This window comes from Beta vulgaris, chromosome 9 (genome assembly GCF_026745355.1).
Source record: "Beta vulgaris subsp. vulgaris cultivar EL10 chromosome 9, EL10.2, whole genome shotgun sequence".
NCBI classification, from domain to species: Eukaryota; Viridiplantae; Streptophyta; class Magnoliopsida; order Caryophyllales; family Amaranthaceae; genus Beta; species Beta vulgaris.
In genome coordinates, this window is record NC_079210.1 from 46,698,494 (window position 1) to 46,725,610 (window position 27,117).

Here is a 27,117-nt window from a genome sequence, read left to right on the forward strand (position 1 = left end):
AAAGAACATATAATTTAAATTGAAAGAACATACTATATAATTTAAATTGAAAGAACATACTTTTCAGGTAAAAGAACATATAATTTAAATTGAAAGAACATACTTTTTAGATAAAAAGGACATGTAATTCAAAATCAAAGAACATGTACTATCTCCAAATGTAAAAGAACATGTAATTCAAAATCAAAGAACATGTAAAAAAGAACATATGAAAATGGAAATATAATATGATAGTAATTTATAAGGAACATACTAAAGTTTATATGTTTGACTTCTTGTATAATAGGATTTTATTATTTTTTTTAAAAAAATCAGTTTATATTATTTGATTTATAGAGATTAATTTTTTTAATTTTTTTTTTTCACAAAACATACGTTCTTTTTCTTATTAAATCAGTTTCTTGTTTAAACTTTTTTTTGAAAGTTAAATCATGCGAGTTTACTCAAAATAATAGAAAATAATATTTACCAAAAATAAAAACTAAAAGATAATATTGGAATATTATAGAGATAATGGTGGAGTTAGCAGCAAATTCTGCACAATTTCAATGATTTATGCCATTTTTTTTTTGATAATTATTTAAAGTCAGTGCGTTTTGTTTGTTCATCCCTGCGTTTCAATCCAAGATCACAGTTTACACTGTGGTCTCGAGTCCATCAACAAATTTGCGAATCTCATGTTCTTAACACCTGACTTTTAATTTTCTATTATTTAAATAACAACAAAATAACTTAAATTAATGATAACAACGACATTTATAATGATAACAACGAGATTAATAATAATTACCAATATTTCTTTGAGGAGATAATTACCAATATTAATAATTAATAAGTACTACAACAACAATAATAATCCTTTTGAACAAATATATTAGTAAATAATAGTATTAATAGTTAATAATGAGTTTTTAATTATAAACATGATCTGATCTGAATTTTTTTTCTGATTTGATTTAAACTTATTTTTTCTGATATGATCTGATCTGAAATAAGAACTGAACATACTGTTTTCCATCTTCCACAATACCGCGCGCAATTCAGTAGCAAACTTCTTCCCTTCTCGTTCCCGCCCTTATCTTCCTTCGTTCTCTCTTGAACTGTTTCCCCCTTCTTGTTGCCGAAACCCTAGAAAATAGAAATGTCAATTCCGTCTAAATTTTCGTCCTTCCAACCGAAACACAGGTTTAATTACATTCAACACCAGTTCCTCTCCTCCAAAGTTTCCATATTTGCGCCGTCGAAATGCGATTCAGATTCAATGGCTGCACTGAATTCTCTCAAATTTACGCAATTTCTGAAATTATTTCCTCAGTAATTGTATCATTCCAACTTCCGCACTTCCACGTAAGAAATATTTTTGATGAAATTAGGGAAATTCTCTAAATGTGTGGGCGTACTTTTCTTGTTTCCTATCAAAGAAGATTGCTCATTGTGGATTTCTTGCTCGTTTCCAGAAGTCATCGTTGAATAGAAAATAAGGTAGGTTTTCTAATTGCTTTTTTATTTTTTTTGTTATTTCCTTCAGTTGACTGAAGAAGTGGAATATATTGAGTCTATTTTTGAATTTGTTGTCAGTGAGACATTTTATCGAACAGTCTGTGTGCGTTGCTGAAACTAAAACGAGAACGTGCTAAGTGAAATTTGACTTTAAGAAACTAGGTGTTTCCTCGTCTAATTGTCTGGTAGCATAATCACTAATCCGAGTGTTTGATCAGATAGAGAATTTTCCTTACGTTAGGATTATCATCATCAAAGTTTATGCTAGTGCTGATTTAGAACTTACATAAGCGTTACTGACATTTATGACCTGTTCTTTTGGGTAGAGCTTCAATTCAGCTTGTTTAAGTTCGTTTCAGTTAAGTTCATTTCAGTTGAGTTTAGCTACTTTCCTATCATAGTTTTACTTCAGCTCGTTTCAGTTTGGCTTTATTCCATGTATCTTTAATTACTTGCAATTGTAGGCACAAGTATCTAGGAGAGGATAAAAGATGTGGTGGAGACCGTAACTTGGAAAATGACAAATAATTGGGAATTATAGGTAGGAAGATGACAAAATTAAAGGAAAATATTGGTACTTTTTGGTGTAGAGGTGAAGCCAGACAATATTTATAGGAAGAGCTAGTAATTACTCAAGCATGAAGCATTAGGCCAAGGATTATATTATAATGTAATTGAAAAAAAACGGAGAGTAGAAGGGGGGGGGGGGGGAGGCTTCCCCTTGTGCCCCAACATGACTTTGCCCATGTTTTGGTGGATCATGGTTTCCAAATAAACAAATGTACCTTATAGAAAGAGAGATTATTTTATGGAAAAGATAGCAAGTAAAAGAAAAGGTAGGGAATAGTAGTTAATGCTTGCTCTGAGTTTATGACGCAGCCACTGGAATGATCTGGTCTGGTTTTAGATGAGAGTTGAGACACATTGGAGCCAATAGTCAGTCTTCTTGTTCCCGTCACTATGTGTGCGTAAGTTAGTTGTGGAGGATGGGGCCTTGAAGAATAGTTTTTTCTTGTTTGGTGCTGCTAGATGCCTGAATTTAGGGAAATATGGTATGTCACATCGCCATATTCTAGGAACATGAGGGTCACAAGCCTGGATTGTCAAGTGGTTGCAGTTTGCAAACAATATGAAACTTTGTCAGTGGCCATTACGCAGGATTCACAATTGCCTTATGAAGCTTTCTGTATCACGATTATTACCTAAGCTACTTCTCATGAATCACGTTGTTAGGAGTTATTCCTGCTAAATTATGCATTCAACAGAGGGTCATTACATTTAGCCTTTTCCCCCCTTTTGGTTGAGGTCTATGTAATTAGTAGAAGTTACGATAACAAATGTACTGCCTTGTCAAATATGATCTTATTCCGTGATCTTACTTTTTTGTGTATAAGATTGTCTTCCTTTAGCAAAGATGAAATTATGCTGGATGGTCCCAGTGAGTATTAGAAATGAAGAAAGTGCTTTATATGGGGTTCGTATCATGTTAAATAATGTGCCATACTAATTATTTCGGTAAAATGATCTAGTATTTTACTTAAGTAGTCTCTCGAATTGGCTTAAGTAACTATCAAAAAGGAAAAAGTAACACATTTTTGTTTTTACATCAATATGCCGATGTTTCCTTGCATCAATTGTTTGCAAAAGGTACCCCCTTTATAATCCTCAAGTTTTTTGGTATATAGAAAGTCATAAAAGACAATGATGTAGATAAGGATTCAATATGCTTTGTGTACCATCCCCCACAAGATGACTTAGATTAGTGAACCCACACATACACCCTGTGATCTTAAATTGTAATTGATGAATAATAATGATTCTTTATGGGGATGGTGGGTTTATTTTTTTCTTTATATAAGCAAAGTAATTAAATAACCTATATCTATTTATTATTGATTCTTGCTTTCCAAGCTAATAATCCTTAATGTAGATTGCATGCCAAACTTCTTAAAATCTCCTAATTAACATATTCTTCAAACTGAGAAATGTGGCAATCAAGTTATGTTAAACTAAGTGAGAAGGCAACATGCATCTTGCATGCCAATGATATTAGTAATTTTTGAAAGCCAAGCATTGAGCATGCGTCCAAGACGGCATGCTCACAAGCGTTTTATTGTTTAATGCTTGAAGTGTGAAGGTTTATTTGACTTTAATTTGCTTGAGTACTATCTGCATTCGTTTTTTTTTTTTGGCTAAGTACAAATCTTTCATACTTTTTGGGACTATAATATCCCCCGTCCCCAATCCCATTTTGTTACTTTATTAACCGTTGTGTTGAGCGGGTAAGTAGAGAGAGATTGTGACAACCATGTCACCTGAATACTAAATGGAGCAATATTTTAGGGATAAACGAAAGTATAAGTGGGGCAATCTTCAAATGACGGAGGTAGTCACTAGTGAGGTACTATATATTCGATCAACCAAATACCCTTATTCACCTCTTCTACCTCCTTTGTCTTGTTTCAAAGCCTCAGCAAACCACTTTAAACACACCACAAGTAGGAAATCACATGATGACCTCAGAGCAAGCTGGCCGATATCACATATTTTTCCTCCCGTTCATGGCTCCAGGTCATATCATTCCAACTTTGGACATGGCCAGATTATTTGCAACTCAAGGAATCAAATCCACCGTTGTTACTACCCCTGCAAACCTGCATTATTTTACTGAGACCCTCGATGTCCATACCCAAAAACCTGGTATTGAAATCGACCTCCTTACCATGATATTCCCTTATGAGGAAGCAGGACTTCCAGAAGGGTGTGAAAATTTCGACTCTATCACCTCCCCTGAGATGTTCTACAAACTTTTTAAGGCCATTGATCTTCTTCAACACCCTTTTACAAACCTAATGGAAAAATACCAACCTAATTGTTTAGTAGCTGATCCTTTCTTTTATTGGGCTAATTCCATTGCCACTAAGTTTGGAGTTCCACGCTTAGTATTCAATGGAAGTAGTTACTTTTCCCGGTGCATCATTTCTAATTTACTTCGTTTCGAACCTCACAAGAATGTTTCATCTGATTCAGAAGCTTTTATCGTTCCTGGTGATCTTCCTCATGAGATAAAGTTAACAAAATCAGAGTTAGCACCTTACCACAAAAAAGAAGGTTCGGATTCTTTACTTGAACTGATGGATAAAATAAAAGAAGGGGTGAGTGGATGTTATGGGGTGATAATGAATAGCTTCTATGAGTTAGAATCTGCTTACATTGATTATTATGAAAAGATTACAGGTAATAAAAGCTGGCATATTGGACCATGTTCGCTTTACTTTAATGAAGGAGACAATAATGGAGTTGATGATCATAGAGGGGAAATGTCTTCAATTAATGTAAGCGAGTGTAGGAGATGGCTTGATGGCAACGAGGTTAATTCAGTCCTTTATATTTGTCTTGGTAGTATGTCAAATGTGCTAGATGCTCAACTGCATGAGATTGCAGTAGCTCTTGAAGCCTTGGATCATCAAAACTTTATCCTAGTTGTGAGGAAGGAGGACACTAAGGATTGTTTCCCACATGGGTTCGAGGCAACAGTTGAAGGGCGAGGTTTGATTGTAAGAGGTTGGGCTCCACAAACTATGATTCTTAATCATCCCGCTGTTGGTGGGTTTGTGACTCATTGTGGGTGGAACTCGATATTGGAAGGGGTGATCGCTGGTGTGCCTATGATGACATGGCCCCTTCATGCTGAGCAATTTTATAATGAGAAGTTGGTAACAGATGTTTTGAATATTGGTATTCCTGTTGGAGCTAAAAGATGGGTTACGAGGATGGGGATTCACAACATTGTCATTGGTAACATAGAAATTCTGAATGCAATGAAGAGGGTAATGCTTGGTAAAGAAGCTGAAGATATGAGAATTAGGGGTAAGGAGCTTAAAGAGATGGCAAGGAAGGCTGTTTCCACAGGGGGATCATCTTGCTCTCGTTTAAGTGCTTTTATAGGAGAAATAAAATCATACAAGAACTGAATCTATTTCCAAAGCAAGTGGCAAAGATATCCATGCTTTTTTCAAATAAAGATACACTAGAAGTTAGGATGTTTTGCCTTTTTCTCAAGATTGTCCCTTTTCTTTAGAATGCATTTTTCGTTGTTTTCAGGTTAAAAGGGTCAATTTTCTCTCGGTGTTTGTTTTATACTTCTATAATCTATTGTTATTTATGCGGAACTTAAAATTAAGATTTTACTTCTGTTCTTATTTTCTAACTACCTTTTTTTTTTCTCACTGGGATCCAAACTAGGCCATGATTCAATTTTCTGTCTACTTTTTTCTCCATGTCTTAATAACTTTGATCTTTTGAGTTGCAACAAAGGAAGTAGTATACTTTTTTCTCATAGTTGATCAGTATTTCTTTGTTATAGCAAAATTCTGGTAGTGTTATTTTTTTTTATTTTTTATTTTTAATAAGGAGAACAAACTTAGACTAGCACCCTAATCTGGAGGCCAGCCTAAAACATTCTGGTAGTGTTATATCATAATTAATATTTAACTGAGAATTATAGCATAATTATTCGTCGTTTGATGCTACTAAATATTTTGTTTTTTTATTTCTAGATTATTGGTAGTGCTTAGTTATCTTTTTATTTTATTTTTTTTGTAATTATAAATTAATTGCCCATTTGGTAAGCAATTATAAATAATGGTATTGGTAATATATTTTGTTACATATTAAAGGAATTCTCAAGCGAACATTCATGGTAATGCTACTTCACTATAAAACATCTATTTTCTTCCTAAAATTTATAATAACCCGTTTCCACTTGGGAATATGAAACTTATATGGTAATACAAATTTACAAGGAAAAACCTATGTTTGGGGATAAAGTTTTATTACCATGATATTAACATGAGATTTTTTTTAAAAAAATTAGACTAAATTGTATATTGATAACACTATTTATGTCTACTAGATCAACTTTAACAGTGCTGTTTGAAGCGACTATTCTTTAGATACACATGTCATAGTAATATTGAGAAGTTGACATTTACGGCTCGTTTGGTAGTTGGTCATAAATGGTGGTAATGGGAATGAATTTGTGTGTAAATTTGTGAAGAATATCATTGTTCATTCCCATGGTAATGCTAATTTATCCTAAAGTGTCCACTTTTTTTTCTTGAATTTTCATTCCCATCCAATACTTCCTTGTAGGTAGTAATGAGTGGTAATGAATTAAAATTGCTTTCACTTGTAGACAAAAACACAAGTTTAGGGTTGAGATTGCTTGCCCATGGAAAAAAATGTTTCTCCATGGAGATTTTAAGAGTACTTCCCTGATAAAATTATACTTAAAATTCATTCCCATTACCGTAATTTATTAAGGACTACCAAATAGACCGTTAATATCTCATATTCGGTACAATTGTATTACATTAAGGCGGCCTAGACCACAAGCTCAACATGGAGTATATCTTTGGAATCACGGAGCATACATTGAATCTAAATACAAATATCTCAATTATTTTAGTTGTAGACTGTAATCATATAGTGGGAATATCCTGATGCACACTACAACTAGACAATATCCATTATCCATGTAATAATTAATAAACAAACAACCTTCAACCTCTTCCTTTTGCTCTTCCATTGTCATGTTCCCAAACCAGAAAAACACTACGCAAACTCTCCAAATCATACCAGAAGAGTTGACAGAAAAATGACCACCTTAGAGCAACATAAATTTCACATATTTTTCTTCCCTTTCATGGCTCCAGGCCATATGATTCCGACTTTAGACATGGCTAGACTATTTGCAAGTCGAGGAATCAAATCCACCATTGTTACCACCCCTGCTAACCTGCATTACTTCACTGAAACCATCAAAGTCCATACCCAGAAATCCGGCATCCAAATCGATCTCCTAACCATAAATTTTCCTTCTGAGGAAGTAGGACTTCCAGAAGGATGTGAAAACTTCGAATCTGTAACTTCCTCTGAAATGTTCCACAAATTTTGTAAGGCAGTTGATCTTCTTCAACACCCTTTTGCAAATTTAATGGAAAAATACAACCCTAATTGTTTAGTAGCTGATCCTTTCTTTTCTTGGGCTAATTCTGTTGCTAGTAAGTTTAGGGTTCCACGTTTAGCATTCCATGGATCGAGTTACTTTTCTCAGTGCATTGTTTCGAGTTTACTTCACTTTGAACCTCACAAGAACCTTTCTTCAGATTCTGAAACTTTTGTTGTTCCTGGTGATCTTCCTCATGAGATAAAGTTGACAATATCAGAGTTAGCTCCGTATGACAAAAATGAAGGTCCAACATTTTTACTTGATTTGATGGGAAAAATAAGAGAAGAGGTGAAAGGGTGTTATGGGGTCATAATGAATAGTTTCTATGAGTTAGAATCTGGTTATATTGATCATTATGGGAATATCTTGTGTATGAAAAACTGGCATATTGGACCATTTTCGCTGTACTTTAATGGAGGTGGTAATAATGGAGTTGATGATGATCATAGAGGGAAAATGTCTTCAATTGATGTAAGTGAATGTAGGAGATGGCTTGATGAGAAAGAGGGTAATTCAGTCATTTATATCTGCCTTGGGAGTGTGTCAAATGTATTAGATGTTCAGTTACATGAGATAGCAATAGCACTTGAAGATTTAGGTCTAAGTTTTATTCTTGTTGTAAGGAAAGAAGACACAAAGGAATGGGTTTTAGATGGGTTTAAGGCAAGGGTTGAAGGACAAGGTTTAATTATAAGAGGTTGGGCACCACAAAAATTGATTCTTAGACATCAGAGTGTGGGTGGATTTGTGACGCATTGTGGGTGGAACTCGATACTAGAAGGGGTGACTGCTGGTGTACCTATGGTGACATGGCCCCTCCATGCTGAGCAATTTTACAATGAGAAACTTGTGACAGATGTTTTAAAGATTGGTATACAAATCGGGGTAAAAAAATGGGTTCCAAGAGTAGGGGATCATAATATTTTGGTTGGAAACAAAGAGATCTTGAAGGCAATGAAGAGGGTGATGATTGGTGAAGAAGCGCAAGATATGAGAAATAGGGTTAAGGAGCTCAAGGATATGGCAAGAGAGGCCATTTCTGAAACAGGATCATCTTATTCTCAATTAAGTACTTTAATTAAAGAAATGAAATCATACAAGAACTAGATCTTCTTAAAATGCAAGTAGCTGAATTAGCCTCCATCATTCGTTTTGTTTGTTTAGAGGGTGTGTTCGAGGTTGGTTTTATGATAGTTTCCTATTTAGCTGAGTAATACTTTATGTATCATGAGTTCAAGATTGCATATTTTTCTAATCAGATACCAGATAAATGCACAATGCTTCAAGTATATAACCTTTTCTCTTCGCTCTGAAGCTACTATACTATAGTTCTTGTTAAGAGGATCACATATTACTGTAGTTAGAATAGAATATTACCTAATTAGTAGCTCATTTAGTTTAGGATACATGAGAGATAGCTGTGATTGAGTGAGCACATAGACACCTTTTGGACATGGTGAGACAAAACTAATCCTTTTGGACATGGCGAGACAAAACTAACAAAAGGCTTATTTTAGGAATTAGCGAGCACATGCATATTTAAGTATATAGACATGTGACAAGTAGCAAGAAATTAACAAAAGAGGAGATGAACAAGGGCATGGTGATATATACTCACCCATCAAAGGGGAAAGACTTAGTGATTGAGTGAATTTTCCGAGTCAAAAACCAATGGCAAAAAAGAAAATATACTATTTTCAACCTTTTTATCTTTAATTACCAATAAGCAAAAATTGCAAAAAGTTGATATTTGGACAATATATATTGAGAGAAACTAATAAGATTTCACATGATTATATTTATCTTTAAGTACAAATCACAACGAGATTGTAAAAGTCATGTATGTGAATTGTATCAAAAGTCAAAATAGGTCATTAAAAAAAAAGGAAGTATTTATTAAGGATCAAGAAGAAGAAAATAGAACTTGAAAGAAAAGGGAAGATGTTGCATGGCCAAGTAATTGTTGAATAAATTAGAATCTCTTTATGGGATTATTTTAGTATCTGTTGTGGAGATCTCCTTCTCCATCTATGAGAGTTGTATGGTTTTTTTTTTTTTAATTTTAGATATGATAAATTGTTCTCATTGGTTGAAGTTCGAGACTCAACATAAAGATATTAGAATCTAGGATGCGATAAACATGACTCGATCGAGAATGTTCTTCCCAAACTATGTCAGAATGATAGATTTCCTTATTAATAGTTGTTTGATTAAGTAAATACAAGGGGGCTGCGTTGTATACTTGTATTGCTCGATCTGGTTCATTGTAGTTTCTTCGAAGACGAATTTGATTTAACCTTGTTTGATTATATCTTCTTTTTCTTTAGTATCTATTGTAGATGTCATTTGACCTTTAATTAATGAAATTTCTCTTTCAAAAAGAAAAAGTAATTAATGACATGTGATCTAATTGCAGGTAATCTTAAAAAGAATTAGAGTGTGTTTTATTCACACAAATATTGACTTCTAACTTGTTTGGTAGAAATGATTTATTACGAAAGAAAGGAACTGGAAGGAAATTCATTAGTTTTTAATGTTTGGTTAGAAAAAATTTAAGTGAAAGAAAATGGAAAGAATTGGAAGAATTTTTTTAAAATAAAATTTTACTTTTCTTTTCTCCTAAAAGTGGGGGAATTTGGGAGGAAAGAGAAAATCTAAACCACACACGAGATTGTTGGGTTTCGGGTTAGGTTGGTGGATTGCTCAATAATTGTCAGCTCTAGGTGAAAGGGAAGAGAAAATGGAGATTGAAGAGGGAGCATATGGTGATGATAATGGTGGTGGTATTGTGACAAAATTTAAATGAATTTGAAAATTACAAGATAATTATTTTTAGTTGGTCTTCTGAGAGACATACTTTTAATATAAAATTAGGCAAGTAGGTAACGGTTCAAACCCAACATTAAGATCTTTTCATGTATAATGACTAGTTGAACTATTTAGTGACCAATTAATCTATTTAGAACTAGTATAATCTATTAAGTAATCACATTCCTAATTTATTTTATTTATAGACTAGTTTAATTAATTCGATAAGACCATTGAAATATTCTTAAAAATGTTTATTATAGTTCGAGATTCAATGTGAAACAAAGGAGAAGGGACGACTAGGTTGGTGTGAGATGTTTGGGGATAGCGTTGGGTTAGAGTTTGATGGATTGATCTTGTTAGAAAAAGTAGGTTCCAATTTGTCTAATTTTATATCAAAATTATTCTAATCTCATATTCTTAGATTAAAAAAATATGGTTATAAATCTTTGAACTTTGTGAAAAAAAAAAATGAACGAAGCTAATCTTCCAAGACAGAAAGAGTATAATATTGAGAGGTGAATCCCAATTTCAAGTTGAAGGAACTTGTCCAAAATTTTCAACTTTTGCCAACTATTTTCAAGTTGAATTCAATCTTTATTTCGTGGCAACATCAATGTAAGTTAAATTAAATACACTTTTGCTACGGTTAGCTTCCTGTTGCATCTGAGCGTCAGATAGTCAGAAGTAAACCAGCTAGATATATCAGATATATATGCTGTCAACTTGTCATCATGATGCATAGTAAGTCTATTGCCTACTAGAAACACTTGGTAATCAACTGGTGGAGTCCAAAAGAGACTCAAACACCCCAAAAAAACACAATGGTACCATTATAACCTGGCATTGGTACCAAGCAAACCCTTGCCACACGCTCGTGAAATCTTTCAACACATAAAATGATCAATCTGCCCCCTTTTGAGTCTACCAAGAGACTCAAACGGTTGGATGCCTAGCCAAGCTCTATTGCCTACATCCCTGTTCTTTTGTGTTGAAGTATATTAGACTGAATTAAAATACTTCATCCGTTTTAATTTCGTGGTGATACTTTTCTTATTTGGCATGTTTCAATTTAGTTGTGACACTTTTTTTTTCACCTTAAAATGCAAAGTTTGTGATTGTGATTTTATGATTTTATCTTTGTTTATGACATTTAATGAAATCGAATCCTGCTTAATATAACCTCATTAATCATAATCTAATTAAATGACTCCCACCAAAATTTAACCCCCCAATTACCTTTCATCAATTGCATTAGAAAAAACCCCAACCACCTTTTAATCAATTAAATCCCCACCCACAATTACATCTCACCCTTCATTTGTTCATCTCCTCCAAACCTCAATTCAACTTTCTCTCTCCTCACTTCACCTCTCTCTCTCCTTAAATCTCCACTCCTCTTCAAATTAAACCTAATTTTTCATACTTCAAGTTAGAGGTATTTGCGGTTTGGGTTGGTGCGGTTTGGGATGTAACCCAACCCAAATCGCAAATATATAGTTGGACATTTTTCCAACCCAAACCGCACCGCACTTTTGTCCAAACCAACCCAAATCGAACCGCGCAAAACGGTTTGGTGCGGTTTGGTTTGGCGTTTTACCATTTTTTCTTCCGCAATATTAATTTTGTAATCTAAAACTTAAAAAAATTTGTTACTAAGAGTCCAAATAGATATGAAGTTGACTTCATAATTAAACATAAATAATAATCTATGACCTTTTAAAAATTGCAAATGATGCTACTGTTCAAATAAATAGTGTTGAGTCACAAAACACTGAAATTCACTCTTCATAAGAAGAGGCAATCTCAACCCTTCATCTGTTCTTCCATCTTAGCCACACGATCTTTTTCTTTCTCTCTCCTCTTCTTCACGTCTCTCCTCTATCCTCTCTGTTCTCTCTGTCTTTCTCACTGTTGGTATGTTCATCTCTCTCCTCTGTCCTCTCTCCTATCTCCTATCTCTCCTATCATCAATTTCCATCATCTTTTCTTATTTTTCTTAGATTTTATCTTCTTTCAGATCTAATGTGTGTTTTTCTAAGATCGAGTGGAAATTGATGCCAAACTTGGATCAACAAAGCGCCAAACTTGGATCAACAAAGCGCAAAACTTGTCAATCAGTGGGTTCGTTTTTCTCCTTTTTTCACGTCTCTCTTCTAATGCGTCAATTTCCCCCCCAAATTTTCACTGGTAATTCTTTCGTTACTATTAGTACTGATTTCTTTGATGATTTTTGGTAAAGTTGATCTTAAATTGAGTACTTTTACTGTTGATTTGTGAAATTAGGGTTTTGTATTTTTTACAGAAAACTGTGTAATCTGGGAGATGAACAAAGACCGGCCGTCTAATCCTCTCTATTTCTTCATCTTCATCTGGACTTTTGAGGTATTGATTGAATTTTTACTATTTAGTTTTTTTCAACTGTGGAATTGGCGAGTTCGGAATTGGATCTTGCTTCTTTTTTCCCTACTGATGAATCTGCTGTTGTTGACGTTTGTTGTTTTGCATTTTTTGCTGCTAATTTCATGAGTTCTTGATTTTTTCGTCCAGATTGTCGTTTTTTGACCTTTTCAAAGACTTTGCTCTAATTCGAATTGAAAGAATGGACCACGATTTCGACAAATTTCAGTTTTTGATACATTCTTTTTTTTTTTGTGATTTATGTAATAGGCTGCGTCTTATCTTCTACAACAAAGGTTTTATTTCTTTACATTTTCTCTTTCTTCATTTTTTTGTGTTTTCCCTTGTGAAGCACGTTGAGATCTAGATTAATGTTGTCCGAAAAACTTAGTGGGTATCTCAATAGTTCAATATTTGAGGAATTAGATAGTTTCTGATTAGTGGGCATGTCAAACGATTCAATCTTTGAGTAATGTGATTGATTTTTTTTAAAGTGGGTTTGTGTAAAAGTTTCGATCTTAGTGTCAAATTATTTGATTTCATTTCCGTGTCTTGAGTTTATTCAGTATCGCATCTCAATTTTGATGTACATTGCTCTCTTTTCATTGATTGTGGGTTGCAGGTACAATTAGATAATAAAGGAAATGATTGATGCTAATAAATTTCTCATGAAGCCAGTAATAAGCACACTCGAGGCACCAAATTGAATCTAGCATCAATTTTGTGGCTTCAGGTATGCGGGTTAATATCAATGTTGCCTTTTCTTCTCCATTTCCTTCTTTCTTTCTATATGAATTCATATGTTTATATATAGTGTATAATAATTATACTATTCCAATTTTATAAAGTTGATATATTTTTCTTCTGTTATCATATCCGAGTTCAGAGTTGGATTGTTTCTACGAAGTTATAGAAGTGTTGACTTGTCAAAACTGTTGAATTATCTTATGATGATTATTAATACAGTGATCATGTTTGTTCAAGGTGTTCGATATGTAATTGAGATGGATATGGTAGTTCAAATATGGCATCTACAATTATAGTACTTGGGTTTTTTTCCCAGAAAATTGAACTACTTGCAATCAGATAATGTACCAATTCAACAACTTGTAAGTTATTTTACTTCACTCATCTAATCTATTTTTCATGATTTTTACATGCTATTAATCCTTCTTGATTGATTAGTTACAAGGAAGTTTATCCTTTGATTGTAGGTTACACGTCTCATAGAAAAACTATATTGAGTTGGCCGCAGATTTATTTAATGATGCACATAATGTATCCTTATGATATTATATCAAACCTTAATGTAACTCAAAGTTGAAAACAAGGTTGGAGGAAAAATTGCATTGAATTCTATGGTAAATAGTATGAAGAATACCCCCCCCCCCCAAATCGGGAAACTGCACTGAATTTTTTAATTTGATTCCTTTTAATTTCCGTGGTTATTTTTCTGGGTAGAATAATGTTCAAATTATATAATGATTTGGGTCAGTTTTAAACTTGCCTTGTTTGTTCATCAGCATTTGTCTTTCTATTTCCTTTAATCTATCATTTCCTTTTTTCTTTGTGTTGCTTAATTGTTATTGCACTCAAAACTAAACTTTCATTCCTTCTGTTTCAATTTTGCAGCTACAATAAGTATAACATGTTGTAAGCTTATTTTTTGAGTGACTATAACAATTAAATAATCAGCTAGAGGATAGACGTGCAAACCTAAAAGGTCATCATTCTGCACTTTCCACAGAACATCAGCCCCTCAAAAACACCATCTGATGCAGCTATGAGGTAGGAACAACTATGACACCATACCTAGCAACCATTGGAAACAATATATATAATCGCTTTGAACAATTTTCTAACATGACACAAGTCTTTACATTTACCTAATCCCTTTGAACACCGAGGAGATAATTTGCCACAATCAAATATAGGCAGGTTAATTATAGATTAGATATTTTTTTGAGGAGATTTGAAGTTAGAGTAGTTGGTTAATCTCTTTAATTCCATTTTATGTCAACATCTTTGTTTCATGCTTATCTTCCTAGATATGTAAAGACTTATTAGATAAATGTTATATATCACTATTCAGTGTATTTTACTTCATTAGATAACACAGACTTATTAGATAAAATACAATGAAGTAAAAGCCTTTGGAAAGTGCAATTCATAGCCATCCAAAACAAAACCATCTACTTTGGAAAAAAAACTGAAAAGTGTAAATAAATGATTGAAGAAAAGGAAATAAAATTACCAAGAATAAGCTAATTTGACCCAGATTTGTCATATCCATAAGAATGAATGTGGAGACAAAGGACGCATTTCTCGAATTCTTATGACAATAACAATTAAGCAACACAAAGAAAATTACCAAGAATAAACTCCATCTACTTGGACGTTATCTTTAGAATAAGTATAACATGATGTAAGCTTGAAGTCTTTCTCTTTGTTGTTGTATATCTTGATCACACCCTATCTAATGTTGCTTCCTTGCAGCAACGTGGACAAATTTCGCGACTTTATCAAGCACGTGTATGTGGATAGGAGATACAGTGGTGAAAGAGGTAGCGGCAGACCTCCATGCGAAAAACTGGTTAGATGCTCTAAGATATTATCTAAGATATTCCATTTCTTTAGTGTCAGTTGATTAGGGGTAGGATTAGAACCATGTTTCTCCTGATGTCTTGCTTGTGGGATTTGTACTGGGATGTTTTTCAAAGAAAGGCAGGATTTGATTAGGTTGGGTTTCTGTTTTAGGAGGCAAAGATAACAATGATGTTTGCAATGCAATTTGCTTTCCTGCATAAAGTGGTATATCTTTAGTATAAACTCAGTTCTGTATACTTCTTAGGGGGACAAAGAAGAACCAAATGAAAATAAGAGATCGGATGCATATCAGAGTGGTTCTCGAAGCCCACCATATGATCGTGAAGATAGGTTTGGTAGCCTAGAACCTAGAGCATTCTTGATTCGTGTAAACCTTCTTTCAAATTAAAAAATTTAACAAAAAAAATTGAAAACCTTCTTTCAAATTAGATCGTCATGGTAAAAATAAGGTTTTCACTCTTTTCTAAAGAAGGTTAATTTTTATTTTGAATTCTTGATTCAGTTGTGGTGGGGATTTGGGGGATTAATGATTGTTTTTTCTTCAAAGGTGTTTGTTTCTCTTACTCTATATAAATGAAGTTGGGTTTTTGCTCTTCTTACAGTGTTTGAACTTTTTAGAATTTGTCACAGTAATTAGATACTTCCCTTGTATTCTCAAATGTATAGTTTACCAGCAATAAGGACCATATCGTTTCCGTAAATTATTCTCTCTACCATGTTTCTTAAGCAACACTTTTTTCTTCTTGGGGCGAGGGGGTGAGAGGAGGTGTAAAAGATCAATTCCAGAAAAGACAAGACCAAGAATAGTAGCACATGGAAAAGGAGAAGAAACAAAGAACACAAATGTACTCATGTCATATGCCCATTTTAAAGTTTGAATTTTTCACTGGTTTTGAGAAGTTACAAAAATAAGGACAAGATGGAAATTACTGTTGACTACTGATCACTATATATACCATCTTTGTCTTTGCCAAAAGAAATACCATCTTTGTTGCTCCTTTTAGGTAACTTACCCATTGTGATGTCCATGTCCTGCTTTTGGCTGTAGCCTTAACACGCCATTAGGCAAACTCATCTAATCATAGACTTATAGATAAAATTTTATGTACCACATTAAATTAATTGAAGACAGATTTACTTCTTTGACTATATAATCAGGTAGAGTTTGCTTTGCATACTAATAAGATGTGGCGCAAAGGTATTATGCAGCCAGCGGTCCAACCTCAAAGTTCACAGAATCACAAGTTAGATATGGAATTAGAGGCAAAAGCATGAGAATCACAAGTCAGATATAGAATTAGAGGCAAAAGAATGAGAAGCAACCACTTTAAGGATGAGATAATAAGCTACTGAATTTGCAAACTAATCCAGCAAAGCACACATATTTGACAAAATGAAGAAAAGTTAATAAATAAATAATATACATACATATATATGTAGATACATATATGTATAGGATTTCAATATAGGATCTTTACCACTCTAACACAGCTATGATATTCAAGCACCTAAGTGAAAACTGAAAACCTAATGACTTCCTTTGAAACATCAGCTTTAATTTAATATGACATGGAAAGTACTCAAAAGGATGCCTAAATCAGTTATAGGCTCTGTTTGGGGAAGCATTTTAGCTACCTTAAATGATAAGGTGCTAACATATTTTAGGTGCTAAAATGATTAGCAGTGTTTGGAGAGCACCTAAAATAAAATTTCAGGTGGCTAAAATGACTTAAATGATAAGTTAAAAATTTAGCTTTTCACATCAGGTGCTGAAATTTTGGAAAATCTTTCCAAAATTTTGACAACAATAATTTTGCTAAAAATTTATCAACTTAATCAACTAATTTTGCCAAACAATTAAACTAATCAGTTTACCTTATCAGTTTCAGCACCTTATCAGTTTCAGCATTATCTTATCAGTTTCAGTTAACTTATCAGTTTCAGTTTATTTTCAGCTAGTAATGCCAAACAGAGCCATAGTGAGAGTGTGGACTTGGCACCTTTTTTACTTTGCATTCTCTGCCGTAACATCTAATTGTGTGATTGTGATATGCTCAGGTGAGTTGACTTATGAAGAATGTACCTATTAGCAACCTATAGGCTACTCTTCTTTATTAATTTTACCATCAATTTTTAAGATTCTTCAACCCTTTGAGTTATCAAGGTCTATTCAAAAAACTAAAGTAGAATAAAAAAGAGATAGAGAAGGAGGAGAAGGTGAAAAAGTTAGAGGTGTACAATCAGACAAAGTTAGGAACAAAAAGAGTTCGGCTTTCCTAAAATGTGTACAACTGAAGTAGAAAAAAAAGAGAGATAGGGAAGAAGGAGAAGGTGGAAGGAGTGAGAATGAAAAAGTTAGACAAAGTTAGGGAGATCGGGGTATTACAAATTTTAATGGTTTGAAAAATGATTCTTGAGAGGTAAGCCAATGTCAATAGTTAGATATTAGAACTAATCCTACATGAGGTTGGTTAAGAGCTAGACCTTGATTAGTTCTCCATAAGGTTAATTAAGTAATTAGTCCATGATTAAAAGAGAACAAACAACAATGTTTGAACTGTTTTATTTTACTTGTATTTCTTTTCAAAGGTGAATGTGATTCAAATGGGATCAATATTGTTACTAGGTTTTAAGTTGTTTTGCTATTTGTGTTTATTGGCTCTCTTGCTCTAACAATTCATAACTTTGATATGATTTATTCCTTTACAAGGTTTTGAAATTTGGATGTAATTATGATATTCTAATTTAATCTGTCTATTAATGTGTTGTAGGAATAGAATGATCACCAAGGATAAACATTATTGAATCCAGAAGCAGCCATGTTGTTACAGTGGAGCTTTCTTGTGTTGAGATCAACGATATTGAAGGGGAGATGGATGAGAAAATGTATAACATGATCAAATAACTTCTTAGTGTTTATGCTAAAAGGGGTAAACTCGAATTGTATATCTTTAGCGACCATTATATTCAGTTCCAATAAATTGATGTTTAGGATTAACAAAAGTTTGTTGACTTTAGCAATGAATTATCACAATTTTCGAACATCAAAAGTGTCATTTGAAGTATCAATGTAGACAAAATTATGTGTTGGGATCAATAATAATCAATGTTGGAGTGCACAAGAATTTTGCTCCTTCGCCCATCGTGAGGAAGTGCAATTGGAGAGTCACTTGCATAGATAGAATATACTTCCTCTGTTTCACAATAAGTGAAAAATAGAGAAAGTGGAGAGTTAATACCAAAGAATTTAGAGAGAGAAAGTTGGGATCACAATAAAGTAGAGTGAATAAGTATTGAAGTTGTGGTCTCTTCTTACTTTTTGATGGTATATTTGTAATAAGGGTGATTTTTTTTTACCATTTGAAGCTTGATTTCACTTATTGTGATTATTCCAAATAAGGAAAGTGTTTTACTTATTGTGAAATGGAGGAAGTAAGTTTTAACATAAGTTCATTTCTAAGTAAGTTTTCTAACCAGGTTTCATAATGTGCGGTTGTGAACATTCTAAAAGTCATTATTTTCGCTTTTTATAATTATGAAAGTACTGGTTGTGAACATTCTAAAAGTCATTATTTTCGCTTTTTATAATTATGAAAGTACTGATATCCTTAGAGGGAATTGTCAAATTTTGATTGCACTACTTTCAGGGTCAATTTTGATATTCTTTTGCCTTTAATTGTCACATTGATTTATTAAGATGATCTTTTAGAAATATATATTTACTAAAATATCTATAATACTAAGATGAAAAAAATACAAGTGAATAGGTTTATATCTACAATTCTATGTGTAAATATAAGGTGATCATCCACCAGTTTATACATATTGTCGACGGTTCTATAAGAAATAAAGATTTACTAATAAAAATATTAATTAATGTTCAAATGACTTGCATGACCTCCACCTAAAAATTATTGACCGATCATAATGTAGGTTGTATAATTTCATTACCTACACCTCTACTTTATTAATTATATCAATTTTATTAGTTAAGAATTTTCTCTATACTAAATATACAAATATTATTCAGTTATACCATTAAAATATATTGTAGCACGAGTTAACTTTAGTTAAGAATTTTATTATTGACCAATCACACATCTTTGCACTACAACTGATTTTTCTTAGTATGGTTTTAATATGTTTTTTTCCTAAATAAAAACAATTACATAAAATCCATCTTGAAATGTAGTTTCTTTAGAGGCACTTTACTCTCTTCAGTTAACAACTTTAGACAAATAAAAAAAAGTGTGAACACTTTAATCGATTGCTTTTCCACATAAACTAAAACTACAAGTGCAAGCATCAACTATATCAGAAAAATAGCTTCATATTCAACATACTAATTATATCTAGCCTAATTCGGATATCACATATACGTCATTATGGGGTGTTGTGCGCATATATCGCGTGTATATATTGGGGTGCCATGTAGGTTGTGAAAGGCCACTTTAAATAACCATGAAAGTGGTGGGAAGTAAGGAGAAGGGCCACGTATGAAAGGCCGCCTTAAATAAATGGCACATGTTTTTTTATCGGACCAACTACACAGTAAGCGCAATTTTCTATTTCTAAACATGATTTCTTGAATCTAATTCATTACGAAAAGGCGCAAGATATGGTAAAAGATCAGAGAAACTCATGCTACATAATCTCTTGAAATCAAATATATTGAGATGCAATATGGAATAAACTCGACGCGAAAATAAAAGGAAATAAATTGACACTATAGATTATTTGTACATGCCTCTCAAGATGATGCACCCAAGAGATTATATGCAACAATTGTAAGCCTGCAACTCATTTAATTAGTTTTACTTTTTACTTTTGTGGAAAAATCAAACTGACAAACTGTTAATTACAATTGAAGACAATAAAGATCAATTTATATACCCGTGGGAGGTGCTTAATTCAATTCTTTATGCTTTTGTTGTATTGGTTATATTTTATTAAGAGGTTTGCAATATTTAAGATTTGGTTTTCATATTGGGCTTTTAAACCTATTCAAGATGCAGTTTTGATTATCAATTGCTACAAATTTGATTTTCGATGTTTCTCACTTTCTCCCGATATAAATTTCACCTAGGTCCAATCACCCTTATATTTAGGCCTTCTGTTTTTGTTGTATGTTTTAACTAAAAGGTTCAATGCATGAAAGGTTTACACGATTCGAAGTTACTTCTAGCTTTTATTTTGTTCATCCCACTGTCAAAATCACAAAAGTGGCAAATGTGTGTTTACTTCCAGTTAGTCCATTCCATGATCTATTTTATAGTTAGTTAGATACGCATGTTGCTTTATACAAGCAGATACATGTGCGTCTGCATGACATTTATGTAGCTTAAGTAAACTATTCTTCTTAACTATAGATATTTTATTGAGTCTATAAGTTTCTTCAGTTATGTGTTTGAGTTTGAAGAGTCTATAAGTTGGGTATCTAAAATAATATGTTGACATTTATAGGTTTATAAAGACGGTATTTAAAATAATTTGTTGACATTTTAAAGTTGGGTACCTATAAGTTCGGAAAGGATAAGTAGACATTTATAAGGAGGTCCTAAGGATGATGGATATTATGTTTCAGAGTTTGTAACCCCAAATTTTCTTTTGGACACATTATTCAAAGATCTTAGCCAAATTTTCTTTAGTTGGCACTATTATGTATTGAACTAATTTCTTTTTCTTTACTGAATTCTATTTACAGTTCCAATCTTTTTTTAGTTTACAGGAAAAAAAAAACAAGTGAAACACGGAGAAAGGACGAGAGGGGAGGGAGTAAGAAGGCGGACGAGTAGAAATTAACTTCAAAAAAATTGAAAAATCAAAAAGATGAGTAAGAGAGAAAGAGAAAGAGAATTGAAAACCTTTTTCCTTTTATCATAGAATTATTAATATTAACCTAAATCTTAGATTACTCAAGAGTCGGCACTCAAATTTCCAACTTCAAATAGCTGGAGATAAAGAAGCTACATACAATTACGAAAAAGGTAGAACTACGTTATAAAAAAGGCGATATTATCTAGAGTGAGCATTGGCTTGTATTACTCAAAATTTATGTTTTCGTATTTATCAATTTAACCATTTGGAAAAACTATGTTTTTTTCTGTTTGATTTTGGAAAAACTATTTAACCCTTGTAATTACGATATTTTGGCGTAACGCGCGCGGTACAACAACTAGTTTATCAAAAGTGTTAAAGTTCTTTACCTCAAACTTCTTTACCTCAAACTTCTTTTTTCAGTTTTATACTTGTATGCCACCTTGTCAAGTTAATTTAAATTTATTTTTTAAAAAATAAATATAAAATTGCAGTTTGCGGTGCGGTTTTGTTTTACAAAAATTAAAAACCAACCCAAACCGCAAACCGCGGTTTGCTTGAAATCATAACCCAAACCGCAATTTTAAAACCGCAAACCAACCCAAACCGCGAAAAAACGGTTTGGGTTGCGGTTTGAGGCGGTCCATACCGCATTCTGAACAGCCCTACTTCAGGTTCTTTTTCTCTTTCTCTCATCGTCTTTGTCTTCACCATCCATAAGCTCTTCACATCTGGTAATTTGAGTCCCCAAATAACCTTAAAATTTTTGCGAAGATATATGTATCAAACCTTTCTCCACTCTTTGACGCACTTTTTGAAACGGATGATTTGGATGAATCTGATGTAATTAAGGACTTGATGAAAGGTTTCATATACGGTTCTCCATGGCCCAAAAGATTGTTCGACAGTGTGATGTCGAAAAATTGCTTCGACCCTATGCGATGAAAGCTTTAACCGAGGTTGTGGAGGATTACTATGCAAAAACTTCTTTTCCAAAGGAGTTTGTTCCCCCAACAGCAGACCCACTTATCGAGAGTTCCAAAAAGGGTAACATCTTGGCACTACCACCACCTAAAGGTCGAGTTTATTAATTGAGGTACAAATCATGTTATGCATCTAAGGGTAAGAGTGTTTTTGTTGGGGGAAAAGGTGAGGGACTGGTTGACGGGGGAAGGTTGAGGGTAGTTTGAGGACTACACGTCAGATCATCTGCAGTCTGATGGCGCCTCAAGCATATGCTTCAAATTTGATTTGAAGAGGGGTGTCAAATAGAGGAAAGGAGAAAAAGAGAAAAACGAGAAAGAGGTGAAAGGAAAAGAGAAGATTGAGGTTGTTACTTTTGATGTGTTACCTGTTTATGATGACGAGGGGAAGAAATATGTCATGTATGTTGAGAAGGATGGGGGTGGTCTCTGGTTGAGGTGTATGAGGATATTGTCTCTTCTGATGATGAGGAACCCGCTTCTGATGTGCCAATGAGTCCCTGCACAACCTCGGAATAGGATCCGAACTACCATGCCTTCCTACTTAGGCGTAAAGCCAGAAAAATGAGTCCCTCAGGTTTATTTTTCTTAACTTTGAGTTTTTTTGTCATTGATATTTCGGTTATATGTTTATTATAATGACTCCCTTCAATTAGTTTGTGAATTGTTGGTTTGTTGATCTTGATGATTCTTGGTTTGCTGTTGTGAGTCCATGATTGGTTTGAAATGTTCTTTGATGCCTCTGAGTTATAGGAGGACTTTGTTGGCTTTGTATGATGATTTAGATTTCTTGATATGATTTTTACTTCTTAAGTGTTGGTTATATTTGTTGGTATGATTAATGTTCCTGAGTTGTGTATGGTGATGATGATGATTTACAATTCTTGCAATACTTTATGAATCTCAATGTTGGTTATATTTGTTGCTATGATTAATGTCTCTGAGTTGTGGGAGGAATTGCTGCTTGGTATTGTGATGATGTAAATTTAGAATTCTTGCAATACTTGATGAATCTGAGTGTTGGTTATATTTGTTGGTATGATTCATGCCTTTGAGTATTGGCTATATTTGTTGTGTGGTTATGAATTCCAATAATTGATGAAGCTGTTGGTTATGTGGGTTATATTTGTTGGTTTCATTATGCCTTTGAATTGTGGATGAATGAGTCCTAGTTTAGGTGTGGGTTATTTGTTGGTTTGGGTATGGTTTGCTGTTGGAAGTTGAATGAATACCTTTAGTAGGTAGTTGCCTTGAGTAATCCAAATGATAAAGGGACTCATGTTTGTAGGTAGATGAATGAGGCTGATTTGCTCTACATTGAATTTTTCATTGTGTTGAGGATTTCAATCAACCTCCTTATTTATTCTATGACCCATACAATGATGGATTTAAAAGTCCTATTTGAGTCCCTATGTCTATGATGAGGTACATGGCCAATGATGTGATACAATCAATATAAAACCTAATTGGTTGGGGGTAAATCTTCTGAGTTGTTTAAGACCTTATGTGTGTTGCTGTTGGAAGTAAAATGAGTCCTCTTTGTAGGTTGTTGGCTTGAGTCATCCAAATGATGAATGAACTCATGTTTGTGGTACAAGAATTATGGTTGACTTGCTCTACATTGAAGAATATTCATTGCGTTGAGGATTTAAGTCAACTAATTACATTCTCCGTTACAGATTTAAAGAAGATCCATTTCACACTAATATATTCATAAGCCTTGGATATGTTTTAAACATGTAAATAGGAGTAAAGCTAAAACAATAATCATAAACCATAAGTTAATTTATATTGATTAATGTCTTTTGCAACACTGCTTTACAAACCAATTCTTAGTCTTCATTTGAACACAAAAAAACACTTCATACTAATACAACTCTAATTATATATCCATACCTATTATGATTTGCTTAGAAGTGTTTTGCATTACATCTTCATGTTTGCATTTGTATACCCCAATATTTTTTCACAAAAACTTACCTTCCCACCTATTTACACATAAAATTGTTGCTGCAATTTTCTTCTTTAGAATGTTGTTGCACTTTATCTCCTTCTAAATGTTGCTGTGGTCTTTCTTCAAAATGTTGCTGCACTCTTTCTTCTTGAAAATGTTTTCTTCATTTTCAAAAACTAATATGTTATTTCGTCAATGTAGTTAAATGCTTCACCAACATTAATGAACCTCTTATTAACGAAAGCAATTGCCTCATTAATCAGTGATTGATCAACTGTGATATTTTGTGGAAGTCTTGTCTTTCCAGTCTTTTTTTTCCATGATATGTGTTCTTGTAACTGTTTCTCCACTTGCACTTAAGAATTTCAACCATCACATATTGCAATTGTAACCATGTATAGTTCAAGACCTTTGGGCCAAAAAAATCATAGCAATCTTGAACTTTTGTGATCAAATCATCTTGGGTCTTAGGAAATGACTGATATTGCAGTGCTTGTATTGCTCTGCAAAATCCTAAATCTAGCTCATTTAGGTTGTAAGACTGAGTTGGTTGATTTATCAATTGAATGTTGAACCCATTTTGAGTTGTTGCTGTCATAAATTGTGAGTCATGTGCATGAATATGTGGCTTTACATTATCTTGTTGGATGTAGATGTCTTTTGACAAACCCTTAGGCCAATTTTTCATGATGGTAGAGATGACATTGTTGATAATCATATCACTCATTCTTTGTTGTGTGACATTATCAAGTGCTTTCGTTATAAGTGTTCCTAATCTTCTGTTTTCTGTTAAATATTTGGTCGTCACATACTCAATTAGTAGATAAATATTAAACTATCTATCATGTATCATGTTTTCTTCATTGTCTTTGATGAGTCTCTTGATGTTGCACACATGAACATATCCTTTATTTTGTACCTCTTAGAAACATAACACCTATACAAATCATCTTCAACAGGAAGTAAATAGAACCTCATCATATATGGGTTTAAATGAAATCACTTCTTATCAATGTGAATTACATTATGCATATCAACAAATGTCGGTGGTTTTGTGTTGGTTGCTAGTAGTATATGTTTCAATACATAGTGTATTCTGTCCAGCTTGTGTTTTTTGTCAACTTGAAATGGTTGCTGCTTGTATGGCTTCTGAGTTTTCCCTGTTTTAAGAGTCTACATACAACGACGTGAGATAGTTTAAGATGACCAGCAAATGCCATAATACTTGTCTTCAAATGAATTGGGACTGTTTGAAGTCATGCCTCATTTTAGACTTTGAGTTTTTTGCCACATCTTCCAATTCTTTTTGCTTCTTACATCTATAACATGGTCATTTGCTCTTTGTTGTTTTGCATTATTCTATAGTCTACCTAGTGTCATCTTATAAATATTAAATTTTTTTGAGATTTTTCTTTTAACACCCCATGAAAGTTTACCATGTATTTCCAAAATAAGAAGTTCATCAATTAACTTTCTTCTTGTCTCTAAACTCAATTCTTGTTTCTTTCTACTTGAACTTACATTGATATGTTGTGCTGGTTGTGGCTGCTGTTACGTTGCTGATCTTCTAGTTGGTGTTGATGTTTCCGTGCATGCACCATTGTTGTCCGAGTACATATTCTCATCACTATCATAATTAGTGCCCATTTCATGCAGCAACAACTCCTCTTCCATGCCTTCAATATTTAGGAGTTGTTGAAGGCTTTGAACTTTAACTTCCTCAACATCTAATGGCTCTATTTTGGTGGATAGCTATGAAAAACCAAGACTAAAGTTGGAAGTTTTCTTTTGGAATTTCAGTCTCCTAATTTTTAGGATTGTACTAATTACAATGAAGTGTGTGTTGTGATCTAATTTCTAAACTTGATTGCTTGTGTAGCTACACCATTTTATCTAAAAAGTATTTTTTCTATCTCTTCATTTTGTATAAATTCCCCTCATTTAAGTTTAGGGTATATAGAAGAGAGAAAATATGGTGGTATTATTTTGATATATTGTGGAGATTTGAATCTGATTTAAAATTTCAAAAAAATTTGAAAATTTTGGCTTCGATATTTTTTTCGAAGGCATATTTGACTTGGGGCCTGTTCTATTCGGCATAAAATAGCTGAACTGAACTGAATTGAATTAACTGAACTGAAATGAAACGAGTAGCTATATAAGAGAGTAAAAGTATTATCTAGAGCTGAGCTGAATTGAACTGAATTGAACTGAATTGAATTGAACTGAATTGAACTGAAAATAAGGTGGGGAGAACAGTCTCTTGGTAGGAAAAACTTACCACTTTATAACACTCCTTCTAAACTGGCGTGTGGATCTCTGATTTCTCTCTCCTGTCTTCCTTTTTACCCCATGAGCAGTGATCCCCCATCTCCTCTTAATCACTTTTCCTTACCCCTTCTTAATACCCCTCCTCAAATTTAGCATAGGAAATTGTGCAAAAAAAAAAATGTCACAACTAAATTGGAGCGGAGGAAGTAAACTAAAATTATGAGAGAAAAGTAATAGTAGTTGAATTGAACTGAAGTGAGCTAAAATGAAATGAAAAGAAATTGTATCCAACAGAACAATATTGAGTATACATCTCAAGTCCCACACCAGAGATGAAAATGAATCACCTAATTTATAAAAATTCACCGACTATATTAATATGACGCTTTTTAAAAAAGGACTCGAAAACAAATACGTGTAGGTGATGTCCAAAGTAGATGGTTTTAGTTTCCACTAGGAAACAAAGTAGCGCCAAACTCTAGATAATATGCTCACTAGCATGGGAGTTTTAGATTCATCTATCAGAAAACATGTTTTAGTAGAACAAGTAAACAAGAGAGAAAACGGTATTTTTTTTATCTGCACTTTGGAGTACCCTTCTCTTTCTCGTTCTTTCTATGGAACATGTTCTCCAAATAATGTATTTTTCTGCGACATTAGGGAGCAATGAATTTATGGTTAAAGATCATACTCCATCTGTTTTAAAATATAGTTTATGTTTCTATTTTGAAAGTCAAATTTTAATTTCTTTTTTTTTTATCAAA

The 27,117-nt window shown here is 33.2% G+C and overlaps 1 protein-coding gene across 21 annotated transcripts; it reads left to right on the plus strand.

The window, feature by feature from the left end:
• Positions 1-1,042: 1,042 nt before the first annotated feature.
• LOC104904123 (scopoletin glucosyltransferase) lies at positions 1,043-18,968 on the plus strand. 21 transcript variants are annotated; one of them, XM_057391998.1, is made up of 9 exons: positions 1,489-12,238; positions 12,342-12,511; positions 12,608-12,706; positions 12,872-13,017; positions 13,344-13,454; positions 13,706-13,830; positions 14,354-14,509; positions 15,218-15,314; positions 18,100-18,968. In XM_057391998.1, exon 1 carries the CDS (start codon positions 4,011-4,013, stop codon positions 5,472-5,474), a length of 1,464 nt encoding a protein of 487 aa, XP_057247981.1. In that variant the 5' UTR covers positions 1,489-4,010; the 3' UTR covers positions 5,475-12,238; positions 12,342-12,511; positions 12,608-12,706; positions 12,872-13,017; positions 13,344-13,454; positions 13,706-13,830; positions 14,354-14,509; positions 15,218-15,314; positions 18,100-18,968. The 21 variants fall into 21 exon arrangements, 18 of the variants coding, with proteins under 18 accessions (XP_057247981.1, XP_057247980.1, XP_057247973.1 ...); XM_057391997.1 differs by having other exon boundaries at positions 12,992-13,017; XM_057391990.1 differs by having other exon boundaries at positions 12,627-12,706.
• The last annotated feature ends 8,149 nt before the right edge of the window (positions 18,969-27,117 follow it).